The sequence below is a fragment of the Dreissena polymorpha genome, chromosome 10 (genome assembly GCF_020536995.1).
Source record: "Dreissena polymorpha isolate Duluth1 chromosome 10, UMN_Dpol_1.0, whole genome shotgun sequence".
NCBI lineage: Eukaryota > Metazoa > Mollusca > Bivalvia > Myida > Dreissenidae > Dreissena > Dreissena polymorpha.
The window spans coordinates 39,277,488-39,293,730 of record NC_068364.1 but is presented as its reverse complement, the minus strand read 5'-3'; the positions used below and the strand labels follow the sequence as shown (position 1 = coordinate 39,293,730).

The 16,243-nt window shown below is 34.8% G+C and overlaps 1 protein-coding gene across 5 annotated transcripts in view; it reads left to right on the top strand.

Annotated features, from left to right (window-relative positions):
• The window catches only part of LOC127847672 (E3 ubiquitin-protein ligase TRIM33-like), a 414,404-nt gene that overhangs the window by 340,760 nt on the left and 57,401 nt on the right, over nt 1-16,243 (top strand). For 2 of the 5 annotated variants that reach the window (XM_052379725.1, XM_052379724.1), the window contains exon 3: nt 11,614-11,672. The exons of 2 other annotated variants lie outside the window; for them this stretch is intronic. In XM_052379725.1, coding sequence (XP_052235685.1) covers nt 11,614-11,672 — 59 coding nt within the window. Of the gene's footprint in view, nt 1-10,360; nt 10,545-11,104; nt 11,673-16,243 lie in introns of those variants that run through there. One more of the 5 variants, XM_052379728.1, reaches the window with a different exon arrangement.

Genomic DNA, 16,243 nt, shown 5'->3' with positions numbered 1-16,243 from the left:
GTCCGGAAACAATTTAACTATTTTGAGTCACTGTGACCTTGGCCTTTTACCTAGTGGCCTAAAAATCAATAGGGGTCATCTGCCATATCTTTGAAGTTTCATGATCCTAGGCGTAAGCATTCTTGAGTTATCATCCGAAAACCATTTTACTATTTTGAGTCACTGTGACCTTGACCTAGTGACCTGAAAATCAATAGGAGTCATCTGCATGTCATGATCAATGTACCTATGAAGTTTCATGATCCTAAGCCTAAGCATTCTTGAGTTATCTTCCGGAAACCATCTGGTGGAACGATCGACGAACCGACAGACCGATGGACCGACCGACATGTGCAAAACAATACGGTGGGCATAAATATGAGAACACAGCCCTTAAGTGCAAACGCTCTGGGTCAAAAAATCTTCCAAATATATCTGGGCACACACAAACTGTATATGTTGAGAGTTAAAAGTGTGAAACTGCTCTATCTCTAAAGCCTTATCATGAGAGATGATATTGTATCATGCTGAACACGCAGTTAACATCGTTGCTAAACGCGCGATAGTATCCCTTTTCATACCCTATTCTCCCCAAAAATAGAAAGAGCATATTTATGTAAATGTGAACACTGTTTGTATATGTCACGTTTTCTACTTTTAAAAGTTGCAGGCCTACCAGTGGACAATTTTACATTCAAATTCATTGGTCACTTGTGTAAACAAAGGTCAGCTTAGCTGAAAAGCTGGATTAAACAGCTGTGCCGAAAATATTAACTGCGTATTCAAATTATACATATACTGAATGAACCAATTTCGATCATGATACATATTGTGTCTTTCCGGCATTATTACCCGATAGCTCCAACCATTCTAACATTTCATTCAACAACGTTACCTCAGGTGTAAGCGAGCTCAATATTGATTGACCCAGATATCACTTCAATAACAATAAAGTCACGCGTGGTAGCATATTCAGATGCAGACTACTTCGCTTAGTGTTTAAATGCTTACAACTGCAAACTGCAATAAAAAAAATAGGAAACAAAAGAAAACAAGTCAGGGATAAAAATGGAACATGTTTTCAACAAAATCTTTTTGAGATTATAGCATTATCGGAAATGAATTTATCTTTGCTCACATGGCTCAAATTGCAAATGACAATGTGGGTGCAACCTTCAACCCGTTCCAGGCCCTTGTGGCAGAAAAGAAGTTCCCCAATAGACGGGAGAGCCATTAAGTGGAGACCTCTGACCAAAGTTGCGGTGAGGCATGCCAAACAGAGGTTGCAAGTATTATTAAACATATACAACCTTTTTATTTCTTCGAACTTATTATTACCAATACCAATTATAATGTTTCTTTAAGTGTAAAGTCAGTGTTTCCTTGTTTAGATTTCTTCAAAACTACTATCTCTTCTCTTGGTACACGTGCAATACCAATTCCAATCCAATCACGGTTATCTTTAGGAGATATGCTTCCTGGACAAATATTTTGCAACCTTTATCTGTAGGCCTATATCACGCGTACGGACAAAGTACAACTGGTTTAATCATCCCGTGTTCTAATCAAAGCGCTGAAGGCACTGAAGATGTTCGCTATTGCATAATTTATCACGCAATTCATTTTTCAAAATCAATCGCAAGTTTGAAATGAACACACGCCATTCAACTTTTTTAAGTGTGTGTCATAGCGCACGAGTCGAGTTTTGAGTGCACTTTTTATCATCCTTATTATTTCATAGAAATAACTTAGACAAAATAAAAACAACATGCTTTTTGGACGTTCTGAAAGCATAGAAAGTATGATGAAAATGGTAAGGAGAACTTAATATAAAGAAAATTTGCAGTCACCATCATATTAAAGGAATATTTTTTTCTAATATCAAATAACTTTCTGACCAATACTTCATAATGAAAGTTCCGTGTACAAAACTTTTGATTTTTGACACCATATACAAATTCAAAATATACAATAATCTTCGCATCTTGTATATGGAGGAATAAAAGTATATAAACATTGCTGCTTATGCTTTACTTGTTACCCGAGCAGTTCACACGGTGTCAACAACGTTGACATAAACAAAGGTATAAAGCACTGATGCGCTTTTAGGCTTAGCTGTTTTACTCAGTTTTTATCTTAGTGACTTTTACATAACGCCAACAGACACGCATGAATATTTTCGAATATTTAATAAGCACTGCGTTTGTGCTCAATTCAAAGGATGTAGCACTGTTCAGTGTAAGGAATTCCGGACTACTCTCTGTATGCTCAAACGACACAAATTGTGGCCCTGTTACAATTACGCGTTACGATCCATCTCGCAGAATTTCGCTTTCGCCTCCAAGATGAGAAAACAATCATTAGCGAAATAGTATAGTGTCACGATAAGAGAAAATCGTTTAATTATCATACCACAATGTTTGCCGTACTTGGTCAGCACGTCTGGAAATCATTCTTTAATGTGTGGATATGCTGCCATTATTAACAAGTTTGCAATTTTGAATTCAATTTTGTATCAAAACGCATTGTTCTTAAATGTGGCATTTTCAATTCGCAATGAGATTTGTCATGACCCTCGTCATGCGAAAATGGGTCTTATTCCATATGCGCCCATCATATAAATAGTCCACTCAGCTATCTCTCCTTCTGGTAAGGAGAAACAAAACATATTGAGTGATTTTATAGCGAACAACATCGCCTATGGCCTGACTGCGCAAAAGCACATGTTGGGTTTAACAAACGCTTGCCGAAACGCATAAGACTCATTTTCGCATGACGGCGCTATTGACGTGTGATTTAAATGTGTCGAAAGAAAACTGCGTTTAAATCAAATATCAACATACGCTATATTTCGATAGTAAAGAAAGATACTCATAACAAGGCATATTAGAACACGTCTGAAGTGCTCTCCCGTAGTATATTTTTATCTACTCACACTAATGTGTGGTTTGACAATGCTAACACGCATTTCATGCGGTGAATATGCAACTTACAAGTGAAAAACACAACATAATAGTTTAACTTTTGTTTAATTGTATTTATTTATTTAGAAAAGTAAATTGCAAACTTTTATTTCAAAGTCAGCGTATACGCCGACTACATTTTTAAAAGATATTTATTGTTAAAAATATATTTAATATACTATATTTAGTTGTTTTCGGTTTAAGCGATTATAAAGCATTTTCGAGGTTGCCTATAGTATGCCTGTAGTAATGGATGAACTCATATCCAACTGTCTATGTATTGAGAACTGTGAATATAAACAAGCCAAATCTTCTACTAACCTTCTACTATTGCGTTGCTAGCACCGGTAAATACAAAAGATCGCCGCTATCTGTTGAGAACCAAAGAACGTTTTCCAGAAATACCCGCTGTAGTAGCATAAACGAGGTTACAAAACAGGTCATTCGTATTATTATTATAAATTGTTTGTTATATTCGGGTTTAGCGATTATGAAACTTTTGTTTTGTTTTTGTCTATCGTATCGCTGAAGTTATTGTTGAACTTATGTTCAACGTTTTATAAATTGAGAATATAAATAAGCGTTAATCTTTTCCCGAATCTATTAATAGCCTCAATTTACGACCTGTACTACGTCATTGAGGTGTATGTGAAAGCGTAGCCTATTTCGTTGTTATCGCCCGTGGATTTTCCTGTGTTTATCGACAGGCGCATCTATCAATAGCCTCGTATTATGAATGAACTGAGCAAAAATACTACGTCATGAAGACGCTGCAGAAAGTGGACTATTTTATTCATTCATTAACAATCTCCTCCGCGACACGTACAATACGATCATTGTTTATTGATTCTTTTTTATAAAAGCACCGTTCTAAACTATTGCATTTGACACGATATTAATATCATGTTTCCATTTGTGAATGAATATAATTGGAGAACTCAAACCTCTTGCATAAATTATACAACTCTTTCTCGCGCGGATACGCGTAATAAGCGGGTTTCGGGCTCCTAGTAGCTAAGCCGTATCGACCTGATTTTTTGACTTACCACCTTAGACGGTCGCTAAGCGACCATCTAAAAATGGGAAAACCAATAGATAAAGTCAGATACTATTTCAATTATCTTACATTCAATTCATCTCAATATAACCATAATCTCATCTTGTTAAATCACCTGAATAGAATACATGTAGAGAGGTAAAATTTTAGAACATCCATAGTACGTTATGGAGTATCGTCCACATTTATCATAGGTCTGATTGTTGACTTTAAATATTTGCCTAAAACTAAGATAACTAAAATATAGGATTGAATGTATCAGCTAAGTCACATGCACATATGTAACAGTCTTTGTACTTTGATGTTTACATACTCTGATTTACCTGGGGTGGGTATGTCACGAGTACTATAACATGTACAATGAAGGGCCAGTACATGTGTTTAAAAGATGTTTCATTTAATTTTAACCTTACTAACTAACGAATTTCATCTCCGTTAGTCTAAGAGCACTTTCCCTCATATCTAGAACAAATAATACAAAACAGTTTGATAACATTCCCAGTGACATAGGGAGAATTTTAGATGTGAACAGAAAACCTTTAATTGTTCATAGATCATAAACACTATAATATAACTAAAATTCGTACCGATGCTTGCTAAACGTTGGCTGTACGGAGTTAACTTCTTGCACTGACAGGCTCACATGTGCCCAAAGAGTTAACATTATCCGACAAACACATTTAAGGGGTCAAGAAAATTTACATACACATACATAAACAAGAAATTGTCTGAGGTCTAAAGACATGTTACTCTTAAATGACCGTTGAAATGGTAATTTTATATGGTGTTTACCCCATACAAGGCACAATATGACAAAAGAATTTCTTCCAGAATTTTAACCACCCTGTTTAAGGACATATGTAATGCCACAAAGAACAGTTTTTTTTCTGGCGTTATGTTTTGAAAATTCTTTTCCTATTAAAAGGCAATAGTTTTGCTTAAGTCTGATTTGCTGAGTTGGTTGAAAGAAGTACCGTAGACAATGTTTACTGGCTAAATGTTTCTGGTTAGGGCAGTTTTTTTTATATTATATTTTCCTAAAACCTTGTTAACACTCTGGAGGTCATTTGCTGAGACTATTGCATGTGTTTAAAATGTAGTTGGAACGGTCAAATTGAAGGAAAAGTTTGTGGACACGTTTGAGGTAACATCTATTTCCCTATCTTCATACAACTTGGTAAGAACAGCCTTATATTGATAACTTCATTGAGTGTCAAACTGGCTCACAAAGGCTAAAAAACTAGGTAGATATGTACTGCAAGTAAAACCTAAATACAGTCTATTGGCCTCATTTATTTTAAACTTCATTAAACTTGGTGACAACATTTGTCCCAGTTCTTATTGCGTTTGAAACTAAATTATGTGGAATGAAAAAGATTGTAACAAGGTCAATTTAAAGGGAAAGCTTGTGATCACCCTATAAGCTACATTTATTGCCCGTTCTTCATACAAAGTGTTAAGATTATCCTAACCAAGTTAGAAACACAGTCACTTCGGGTTGTTATTTTTGCTCACTTGGTAGAATTATGAAAAAGCTCGAGAACCTTCTTGAGGCCAAATGTATCGCAAAATCTTCATTAAACTTGGTCCGAACATTTGTTTCTAATTATGTCTCGGCCTTAGTGAGATACAATTCCAGGCCATTGAAAGCCATGGGTGCCATTGGGCCGAGCATTTTTGTATTTGGCTATAGTAGAACCATTTGAACACTTATAATCTACTCATAAATGAAACTTGCTTAGGACTTAAAAAACACGTGTGTTATAATGATATCTTGACTTTTTTGAAAAGATGTATTTATCTATGGAGTGATATACTTTGCAAGAGCCCATGATTTGTTCAAGTGACTCGCATTCCAGCTTAATTCTATAACCATAAGGCCTTATTTTATAAATGACATTCGTCCATCACATGTATACATATATCCATATCCATAATTCTAGACATCCTTAGTTTAAACACATAATTTAAGCTTGATTGCATCAAAAGTGTAAGTTTTTCAGTCGATTTCCTGGATTGAAAATTACTGGTGTTTGTTTGGCTTGTACGACACTATATCCATAATTTCACAGTAACCAACTTAACAACAATAGGGAACACATGTGTTTATGTAATTTGTATCTCGACTTTTTGCAGAGAAGTCTGAGCTATTCTGCTGCCCATTTGTCTGAGTCATGCTCTGCCTAAAGTTAACATGCAACATCTTTATATCGTTGCTTTTGTACTACAGGTATTCACTTGACAATTTGCACATGTGTTATTTACATCATATGTCATTTGTCACTGCAGAAAGGTTTGAGTACGATAAGTATATATCTCTGAAACTTCAAACATGTCTTCTCTTGAGGATTCCTAACCTAATTTGTCGTATGGCACTGCAAAATAGTATCCCTTTGAGCATAGCTTTTAATATATTTTACAGCATAGTACCCCATTTAAGGTTCCTGACATCATATGTCTTGTCACTGCAGCATAGTATCTTGTTGAGTATTACTGTCATCATATGTCATATTTTACTGCAGCATGATATCCTCATATGTGACTGCATCATGGTGTCCTGTTGAGAATTTCTGACGTCATATACCATATGTCACAGCAGTAAAGTATCATGTTGAGGATTTCTGTCATCATATGTCACTTCAGCACGGTATCTCGTTGAGGATTCCTGTCATCATATGTCATATGTCACTGCAGCATGGTGTTCTGCTGTAGATTTATGTCATCATATTATATACTATGTCACTGCAGCATGGTACCGTGTTGAGGATTCCTGTCATTATATGTCATATGTCACTGCAGCATGGTGTCCTGTTGATGAATCATGTCATTATACATCAGATGATACTTCAAGGTATTAACGTGTTAAGGAGTTATAAAATCATTATGTCATGTGTGATTGCAGCATAGCATCTTGTTGAGGCTTTCAGTCATCGTATGTCACATATCACTGCAGAATACTATGACGATAATTGTTATCAACATATGCCATATGATACTGCAGCAAAGTAGGATATTGAGTATTTCTGTGATCATGTATCATATGTGGCTTGAGCAAAGTATCTAGTGAGAATATCTGTCACACATGCTGTACACTATTTACTTATTTATATATTCCCATTTTTGTTACGTGTCGTAAAAAAGTGATTATGAGTCAAAATGTGTTTGTATTTATGTAAGATATGCAAACAAGTTCGACAAAATCGGTCAAGAAATGTCAAAATTCATTACAAAGATTGGACTTTTCAATTTCTGTTCATGCACATAAATAATCTTCATTTAAACATGCGTGGGTCACATGTAAAACCATGTGACCATTGCATCATTCTTTACAACGCCATTTGCATGAATGAATAATCATATTCTCATATGTGTTTATGTTGTTTTGCATTGTGCTGTTTTGTACTGTTTGGCATATGGGTCACTTGCCTTAAAAAAGGACCAACTAATTGTATATAATGAGAATGCAGTACTGCTACAGCAGCTGGAGTTTCACTTCTTTGGGGTCACTGCCTTGGAATGGTCAATGCAAAGCTTTGAGGGTTTAAACCGAACCCCTATCAAAATTGGGGTCACCAGGTCAAGGTTACTGTCACAATAAGTGTGGAAATTTTTTCCAATCATTAACTTGTCAACAAATTGAACGATTGGCTTGATACTTCACATGTGCATTGGGCTTGGACGGTAGATGACCACTATTAAAATTGGGGTCACTAGTTCAAAGCCCTGTTTGGAAAGGCATATGTCTCCGACCGCGGAACACTTGTTATTTTGAACTTCACCTTTTCAAAATAGTTCAGTTCCTTTGGGTATCAGGTGAGCACCTTACGGAACATGGCCTTCTTGTTTAATAAAGTACATACCTTACAACAGTAATCAAACACACACAATAAAACATTTCGCAAGAAAAGAATATTTAAAAAAAAATCATTACGTTTTAACAAAAAAAACAAGTGATTACTGATATGCATTTTTTCTCATATATTGTCTTCAGATTATTGTTGCTCAGCATCTTATAGCTGTACTACTTCATCTGGAAGAGAAACAACTGGTTTGTGTTCTTGGGACATTTTAAACGGGCTAATGATAAAAGTTCAGATGGGGTTACAGAAAGGGTTGTCACTGAACTTGAAAAGTGCTTGAAATGAAGGTTTATTTGAAAACAATCAGAGGTGCCAACAAATGCTCATTATCAATCATAACCATACATAATGCTTAGAAAGTGCTCGAATTCGGCTCAAACATGCTTTAAAATCAGGAAAACCAGATTCTGAACATACTATGCTATTTCCATCATCGATATGAATTAATTTTATTTAACGGGATATATGGAAAACCATGTATAAAACAGAATGGGTTGGGAATGAAAACTGACAAATTCGATATATTGCTGCATGCAAAACTGTAGACGGAAATATCCAAATGTATACTACTGGTTTGTTGGACATCTGCATACACAAAAAACAATTGATCTGAAAAATATAGGCATTACTTTAACAACTAATGATTGTAAACATGCTCTATTTTCTGTGATTAGCGACAGTAGTCGCAGGATTGTTTATTTTGTCTTTATAGAATTGTACTTCATATATCTTGGAAACAAATATTTAATTTTAAAAATGAATGCATTGCGCCAACCACTGCATTATCTCTTCAAAATACAGCTTTGTTCTACCATTATACTTTGATGTACTGCAAATTCATGAGAATGTTTGCAATTGTAAAACAATATTTGCATCATTTAAACGAGTTTAATGAATGTTTGACACATACTGTGATAAATAATTAAATAATTACATTTATATGAAGGAGCATATTTTAAAGTTGATCTTAAACATGATGAAAATATATGTCCTAATGGCGTTACATGGTCCTCATAGAGTTGTAATACCCGTGTTATATTTTCAGGATCAGCAATGTTGGCTAAGTAGAACCTCTGTACATTAAATTCTCACTATTAACAGTTTTGAAAACATAGTTTATCCGAGCTTTTAGCTAACTTCATTGTAAAAGATTGTAAATTACTCCCCTTCGACCTAAGACCCTTGTTGCTTTCATATGAGCAGTCACATTGAAATCATTTTCATGTCAGTATTTGGCCTATCATATACTAAGTGGTTATGTTGGAAAATGTTTCAATGTAAACATTAGTCCAATCATTTGGCCTGCAACGCGGTATTCTCGTGGTACTAAAGGAATTATCATTTGCGTGTAAACACCGTATTAATATATCGGATAAATTATTGAATAGACAATCACATTTGATTTTACTTCATTTAACAATTATTTATTATAATGACGAAAATCTATACATTTCAACCAAAGTAATAACACATGCAACACCAGTATCCGTTATTCTTATTTATTATTACGTGTACGGTATTCCGCGGGGAAATAGGTTAGATACCACTAAAATTAAATCAAACATGAATACACAAAGATCTGACATACCATCAAAAACAACAATCAATTAAGTTTTATATCGTTTTAAATTATTTGATTTTAAGACACACAAATATATACATATCACAGTTATTTCCATGCACTGTCCAGTTTTTCATAACAATATATATTTTAGTAGTTTATTGCTTGAAATTATGTTTTCCATCCTTTTAAAACAAATTCATTTGTAAGAATACATTGATATTGCATGGTAGCGAGATATATTTTCATTCAGATTTAAAAAGAAGGTAGCGCAGGTTTGTTTGTAAACAAATGCCAGGGGGCATAAACCATATACCGCGAGAATAGCCGACAAGCGAAAATACAGGGTTTGAGTATAAGCGGAAACTCAAAACTTGTCTAGTCATTCTGTAAACTGATTTGTTGCAAGCATTTGTCTTATAAAATATATATTTTATGAAAAGTAGTATTTTTCATAGTGTCTTAAGCAGTCTGAAAAATACTAGTTGTTTTACAAAAGTGATTGGCCATGAAACATGCTTAACAGTGCTAGAATGTCACCTTTTTACTTTGAAAATGCTTTAAAAGGTTTGAATTTAGACTGCCAATTTCTGAATGATCGTGACCGACTTTGATGTTATATGATATCATGCCCCTCATATGAGTTGATAATGTGTCACATGAGGTCAAGTACTGATAGCTCAAATGTTTAACAGTAAACCGTACGGTCCAAAGTATTAAATTAGTTGATTTAAGCCACCAGCTGATGTGGTGTAATTTCTAAAGAAAAGTTATATTAAAGTGATCAATATGGCTACGTTTTCTCTGTCAACTCTGGGTAAAGGCTCTGATTCATTTAAAGACTTTTGCTGTTCACCGTGTCTAGAGCACAAAGTTGACCAGTGGGCCGAGGTTTACTGTGATAACTGTCTTAAATTTTATTGTGCAAAATGTATAAACCTGCATGGTCAGTTGTTTGGAAAACATGTGACGTATGGAAGGGGAGACACGAGTAAGTGGCCGGTGTCCAAGGAAGTGGAGGATTTCATTAAAAAATGTGACCTTCATGAAGACAAACGGCTAGAGATGTTTTGTAATGACCACAGTCAGCTGTGCTGCACTAATTGTGCTTTCGTCAATCACAGGTAATTAAGACATGTATTTGCTTTCAAATATAATTTGGCCATTCTCTGTGAAAAGGGGTTTAATGCATGTGCGTAAAGGGTCGTCCCAGATTAGCCTGTGCAGTCTGCAAAAGCTTATCAGGGACTACACTTTCCGCTTTTAAGATATTTTTCGTTTCAGGAAAGTCTCTTCTTAGCAAAAATCAAATTTAGGCGGAAAGTATCTTGGACAACACTTTAGGAACATGCATTAAACCCCTTTTTCACAAAGCAAGGTCTATTTGTTTTCCTAAATAGACCATTTGAAATCTATCATTAATAAGAGCAATATTGGCAAAGTAAAACTGTTTTGTAATAGTGTGAATAGTTTGAATAAAATTTCAATAGTGACTAACATCAAGTATGTGTTTATTAAAATTAGAAATTGAAACTAAATTAATACATGCCATAGCTAAGACTATTTTACCTGAAAAGGGCATTTTGAAAACAGGAAAACCCTGATAATCAAAGTGTGGACATATTTTTTAATTTCATGGTCATTTAAACCACATACTGATATTTATGGATTGTTTTCCTTTCAGACAATGTGCTAAATTAGCGCTGATATCTGAGTCGGTTAAAGGACCTCTGCCAGACTTGCAGCAACTATCAAGAAAGATTCAAACTGTTCTTGTAGAACTGAAGAAACTTCAGAATTATTGGAACACCAACACGCAGTCTTTGCAGGTTTCGTACAAAAAACAATTACATGAAATAGGTCAATCATGAAAGAAAATAAATATAATTTTAGACGAGATGGAGAAGACAACATTGAAAGAGCTAGAAGATAAGATGATGAGTCTGAAAGCTTCGGTTAACACTAATGCGGAAAATTGCAGCAAGCTTCAAACTGAACTGAAACAACTCAGTGACGCAATACATGACATTGTTGATAAGAGTAAAGCAGAACTCTCGTTTATTGCAAGTAAGAAATGTCTGGAAAAAATTAATCAGTCTGAAACTTATCTGATAGAGAACTTAGTTCGGGTAGAAAGTTCTCTGACATTCCAGGCTGACAGTGATTTTCAACAGCACTTGTCTACATTGTCAGGTCTGGGCAGGATTGTGGTATGTACTCAGGCTGTGCCTCTGCCTGGTGCCCCAAACAAGGTTTTTGATGTGCAAGGAAAGTCAGAGTATAATGTGAACATACCAAGTGATGCAGAGGAGAGATTTGATATAAGAGCCATCTGTGTTCTCTCAAATGATCAAATCCTTGTTGCAGATCATGAAAATAAAAGAGTTAAGCTACTAGATCATCAATACCAGGTTGTGGGACATTGTGATTTAAATGCTTGTCCAACGGACATGTGTCTTATCACACCAAGTGAAGTAGCTGTTTCTGTGTTTGGCAATAAGACACATGGGGCTCAGTTTGTCTCGATGAATGATGGACGGCTGGTTAAGGGCAGGAAGCTAAAATTTAAACATCCATGTTATGGTATTGCTAATAATCAGCAAGACCTGTATATCACCTCTGGTACTGCACTTTACAAGTATTCAATGAGTGGAGACCTGCTCAATAAGCTGTATGAGGACACACCAGGTAATATTATGTTGGGTAAATCTGGGTATATTTTGAAATAATTATAAGGAATTTTGAAATTTAAATATGCTGTTTACATATTTGCATAAAAGTCAAATTGTTAAGTTACTTTTGCATATTGCATACAGTTATGTTTTCAAATAATAGAAATAATACTTTCACCCTATGAAAATGAAACCTACTCAACAAATGTCCTTCCTTTGCCAAGTGTTGTATTGACTTATTTTCTACTGTTTATGAGTTGGTATTGGTTTTAGAGACAATCTTAAATAATTCAATAACAGTATTTATGTTAGCAAGCACTGACTATGTCAGTGAGTACATTTACATACTTGGAAAATGATATTGATGAGTACGTCATGGGGTTTCAGTAAATAATCATTCATTCATTGTAAGAAATATCATACTCTGTTAATTAAAATAAATAGCTGGCGTGAATAAGATGTTACCTTGTTTTAATGAACATAATGATCCTGTAAATAATTAGCCACATTGATTCCAATCTCTTTTACAGTAAATAGGTGTGCAGTGAGTCCATCAGGTGACAAGATATTTGTCACAAATTCTGCACACGACAAGGTCATCACCCTGGCAAGAGATGGTACAGTCCTCTGCACCTTCACAAACCCAGACTTAAAATATCAGCGTGGTATACATGTGACAGCTCTGGGACAGGTGCTGGTCTGTGGATGTGGATCAGGCAATATCCTACAGCTGGATGGTGAAGGCAAGAAGAAGCTGGCAACTCTTGCTACCAGGAGTGATGGACTGCATTACCCACTGTCTGTCTGCTACAATAGGAGCTCATCATCCATCATTGTGGGTCAAACATATAATGCAAACATCCTTGTCTTTAAAGTAAAATAGTTTTGTTTCACAAGATTCTGTACATACATTTCGAAAAAATGTACTTGCAACATGAATGCTACGCAACACCACATTTGTTTTAAGTGTTCTGTTTCATCTCATGATTCACCTGGATGATTTATTTTGTTCCCCAATAATGTAAGATCATGAATAGGTTTAAAAAGAACTTTCATAAAAAAAATCATGACATCAAGGATATCTTATAAGGTGTTATGTTTAATTGTATAACTCTCCCTGGATGATTTATTATGTTGTCACACACTTTGAAAGGAAGCTACCATCTGTTCCAGGGAATCAACTGAATCGCTTTGATGATTATTTTTCATTTGAATTGTATATAATCCGTGTATTTTTATGATCTTGATCTATATCTTGGAAATGAGGAATATGTAAATGTGTGACTTACTTTTTGTCATTTGTAATGCTTTACAATATGTTTGTGTGAGTGTTATGCAAAGTAAAATGAACAACAGGATGCAAATGAGGAGAGAAGGTTTTACATTTTCATTTTATTCTCTGTCAGCATTTGTTCTGTTTTAAGAAATGTTTTGTTTCATAGAGTAACAATTGATGTTTTGTACAGATTTCTTCCATGGTTGTTTTAAGATTTTATTTTTGTTGATGACAATTATACATGTATTTAATGTCAAACGTGTTAGTGCCGTTACCTTTGACTATATCGCCTGTTTAGCGCAACACTGTTCCAACTCAATTTCACAAAAGTTTTCAGGAAGAAGAAAAACTTTGGTATTATGGTGCTTCTTTAGATATGCCATATGTTTTTTCTTAAATTAATTTAATTTTGAAATACTGTTTTAAAAATATCTTAACTGCAACATATGATAAATTGTAAAAGAGATATTAAGCATTATTGAAGTTAGAACAGTTTCCCCACTAAAACAGAGTTTATTTGCTTTTTTATTTGGGTGAACACTGTTTAAACTCAAGTTAGAACAGTATTCCACCTAAGAATTATTGTTTTTTGCTCATATTAAATGTGTGCAACACTGCACCAAGTGAATTTATGATTCACACTTATTTAGTTATGGTTGTTTAAAACAATAATTATTGAAGACATAACAATTTTATAAAAACGTTATCAAATGTCTTTTACACAAAACTCAACATTATATATTGACCCTGTGTTTGTTAATCATGCAATTATTATGTTGCTTAAAAAAAGTTCAATTCAATTTCACATTTACCTTGTATTTATCTAGGGGTGGAAAGTGGCATGGGTTACCAAAATCAGAAATTGAATTTTCACATTTACATTAAGTTGAATATTGCATAGCGGAAAAAACTACTTTGTGCATAAGAAACACTCTTTTTTGTATTGAAGTACAAAATTTGCAATAAGTAGTATAACTCATACATACATTTATATATTACAATTGCTGCTTTCTTATTTTAAATGAATTGCCAGACCCGTTTGACTTGTTCATATTGTCAAAAATCTTAAACAAGCTACGCATAAACAAAACACTTAGATAAGCATTAATTTATATATATCAAAGTAGGCAAAATTTATAATTAAAAATGACTGAATGTGTGATGTATATTGTTTGTGTGGCAGTGTTTTCGCAAGTTTAAAATGGAAAGTTTTAATCACCAATTAACTGTAAATGTTTACTACTGTAAGATTTAATTTTATTATTACTTACATCTGACACCAATCTGTTTATTCTATATCCAAGACGAACATGTGACAGCGTATGATATGGTCAATTCAAATTACTTGTAGTATTTGGTGAAACACTGTCTTTAAATTTAATAAAAATATTTTATAAATGGAGAATGATTTTGTTTTCATAACACTACAACATTTTAATGCCCCCTTTCGAAGAAGAGGGGGTATATTGTTTTGCTCATGTAGGTCTGTTGGTTGGTCGGTCGGTCTGTCCGTCGGTCCACCAAATGGTTTCCGGATGATAACTCAAGAACGCTTCGGCCTGGGATCAGGAAACTTCATAGGTACATTGATCAAGACTGGCAGATGTTCCTATTGATTTTCAGGTCACTAGATCAAAGGTCAAGGTCACATTGACTCGAAATAGTAAAATTATTTCCGGATGATAACTCAAGAACGCTTAAGCCTGGGATCAGGAAAGTTCATAGGGACATTGGTCATGACTGACAAATTACCCCTATTAATTTTCAGATCACTAGGTCAAAGGTCAAGGTCACAATGACTTGAAACAGTAAAATGGTTTCCGTATGATAACTCACAAATGCTTAAGGTTAGGATCATGAAAGTTCATGGGGATATTGCTCATGACGACAGACTACTATTGATGTTCAGGTCAAAGTTCAAGGTCACAGTGACCAGAAGCAGTAAAATGTTTTCCGGATGATAACTCAAGAATGCTAAGCCTAGGATCATGAAACTTCATTGAAGTATTGGTCATGTCTGTCAAACGATCCCTATTGATTTTTAGGTGACTAGGTCAAAGGGCAAGGTCACAGTGATCTGAAACAGTAAAATCGTTTCTCATACACATATTTTTATAACTTCTCTTTGTAACTTATAGCTTCCATTATACATAATTGATAATCATATGTACACTTATGACTTGTCTTTATTTAATATCTCAAAAAAATCTCTTTCTGGGAAAACTGCATGTGCGTAAAGTTTTGGCTTTATTATCCCCCGCCAGAGGCGAAGGGATATTGTTTTGGCGTTGTCCGTCCGGCTGTCCGTCCGTCCGTGCGTGCGTCCGGCACTTTTGTGTCAGGAGCAATATCTTGGAAGTGCTTTGGGGGATTTTATTGAAACTTGGTATGAGTATATATATGCATAAGAGGACGATGCACGCCAAATGGCATTGTACACCATCTGTTAAAAACAGAGTTATGGCCCTTTGTATCTTGAAAAAATGCTTTTTACTATAGGCACTTTTGTGTCTGCAGCCATATCTTGGAAGTGCTTTTGCCGATTTCATTGAAACTTGGTATGAGTATATATGCCCCGCCAGAGGCAGAGGGATATTGTTTTGGCGTTGTCTGGCTGTCTGTCCGTCACTTTTGTGTCAGGAGCCATATCTTGGAAGAGCTTTGGCGTATTTCATTGAAACTTCGTATGAGTATATATATGCAGAAGAGGTGTACACCATCTGAACATAACAGAGTTATGGCCCTTTGTATCTTCAAAAAAATGCTTTTTTTAGTGTCAAATATAACACTTTTGTGTCCAGAAACATATTGGCGGGGATATAAATTCAACGAATTTGCTTATTGTAATTTTCTTTTAAAGGGAGTCTCTTCTAAA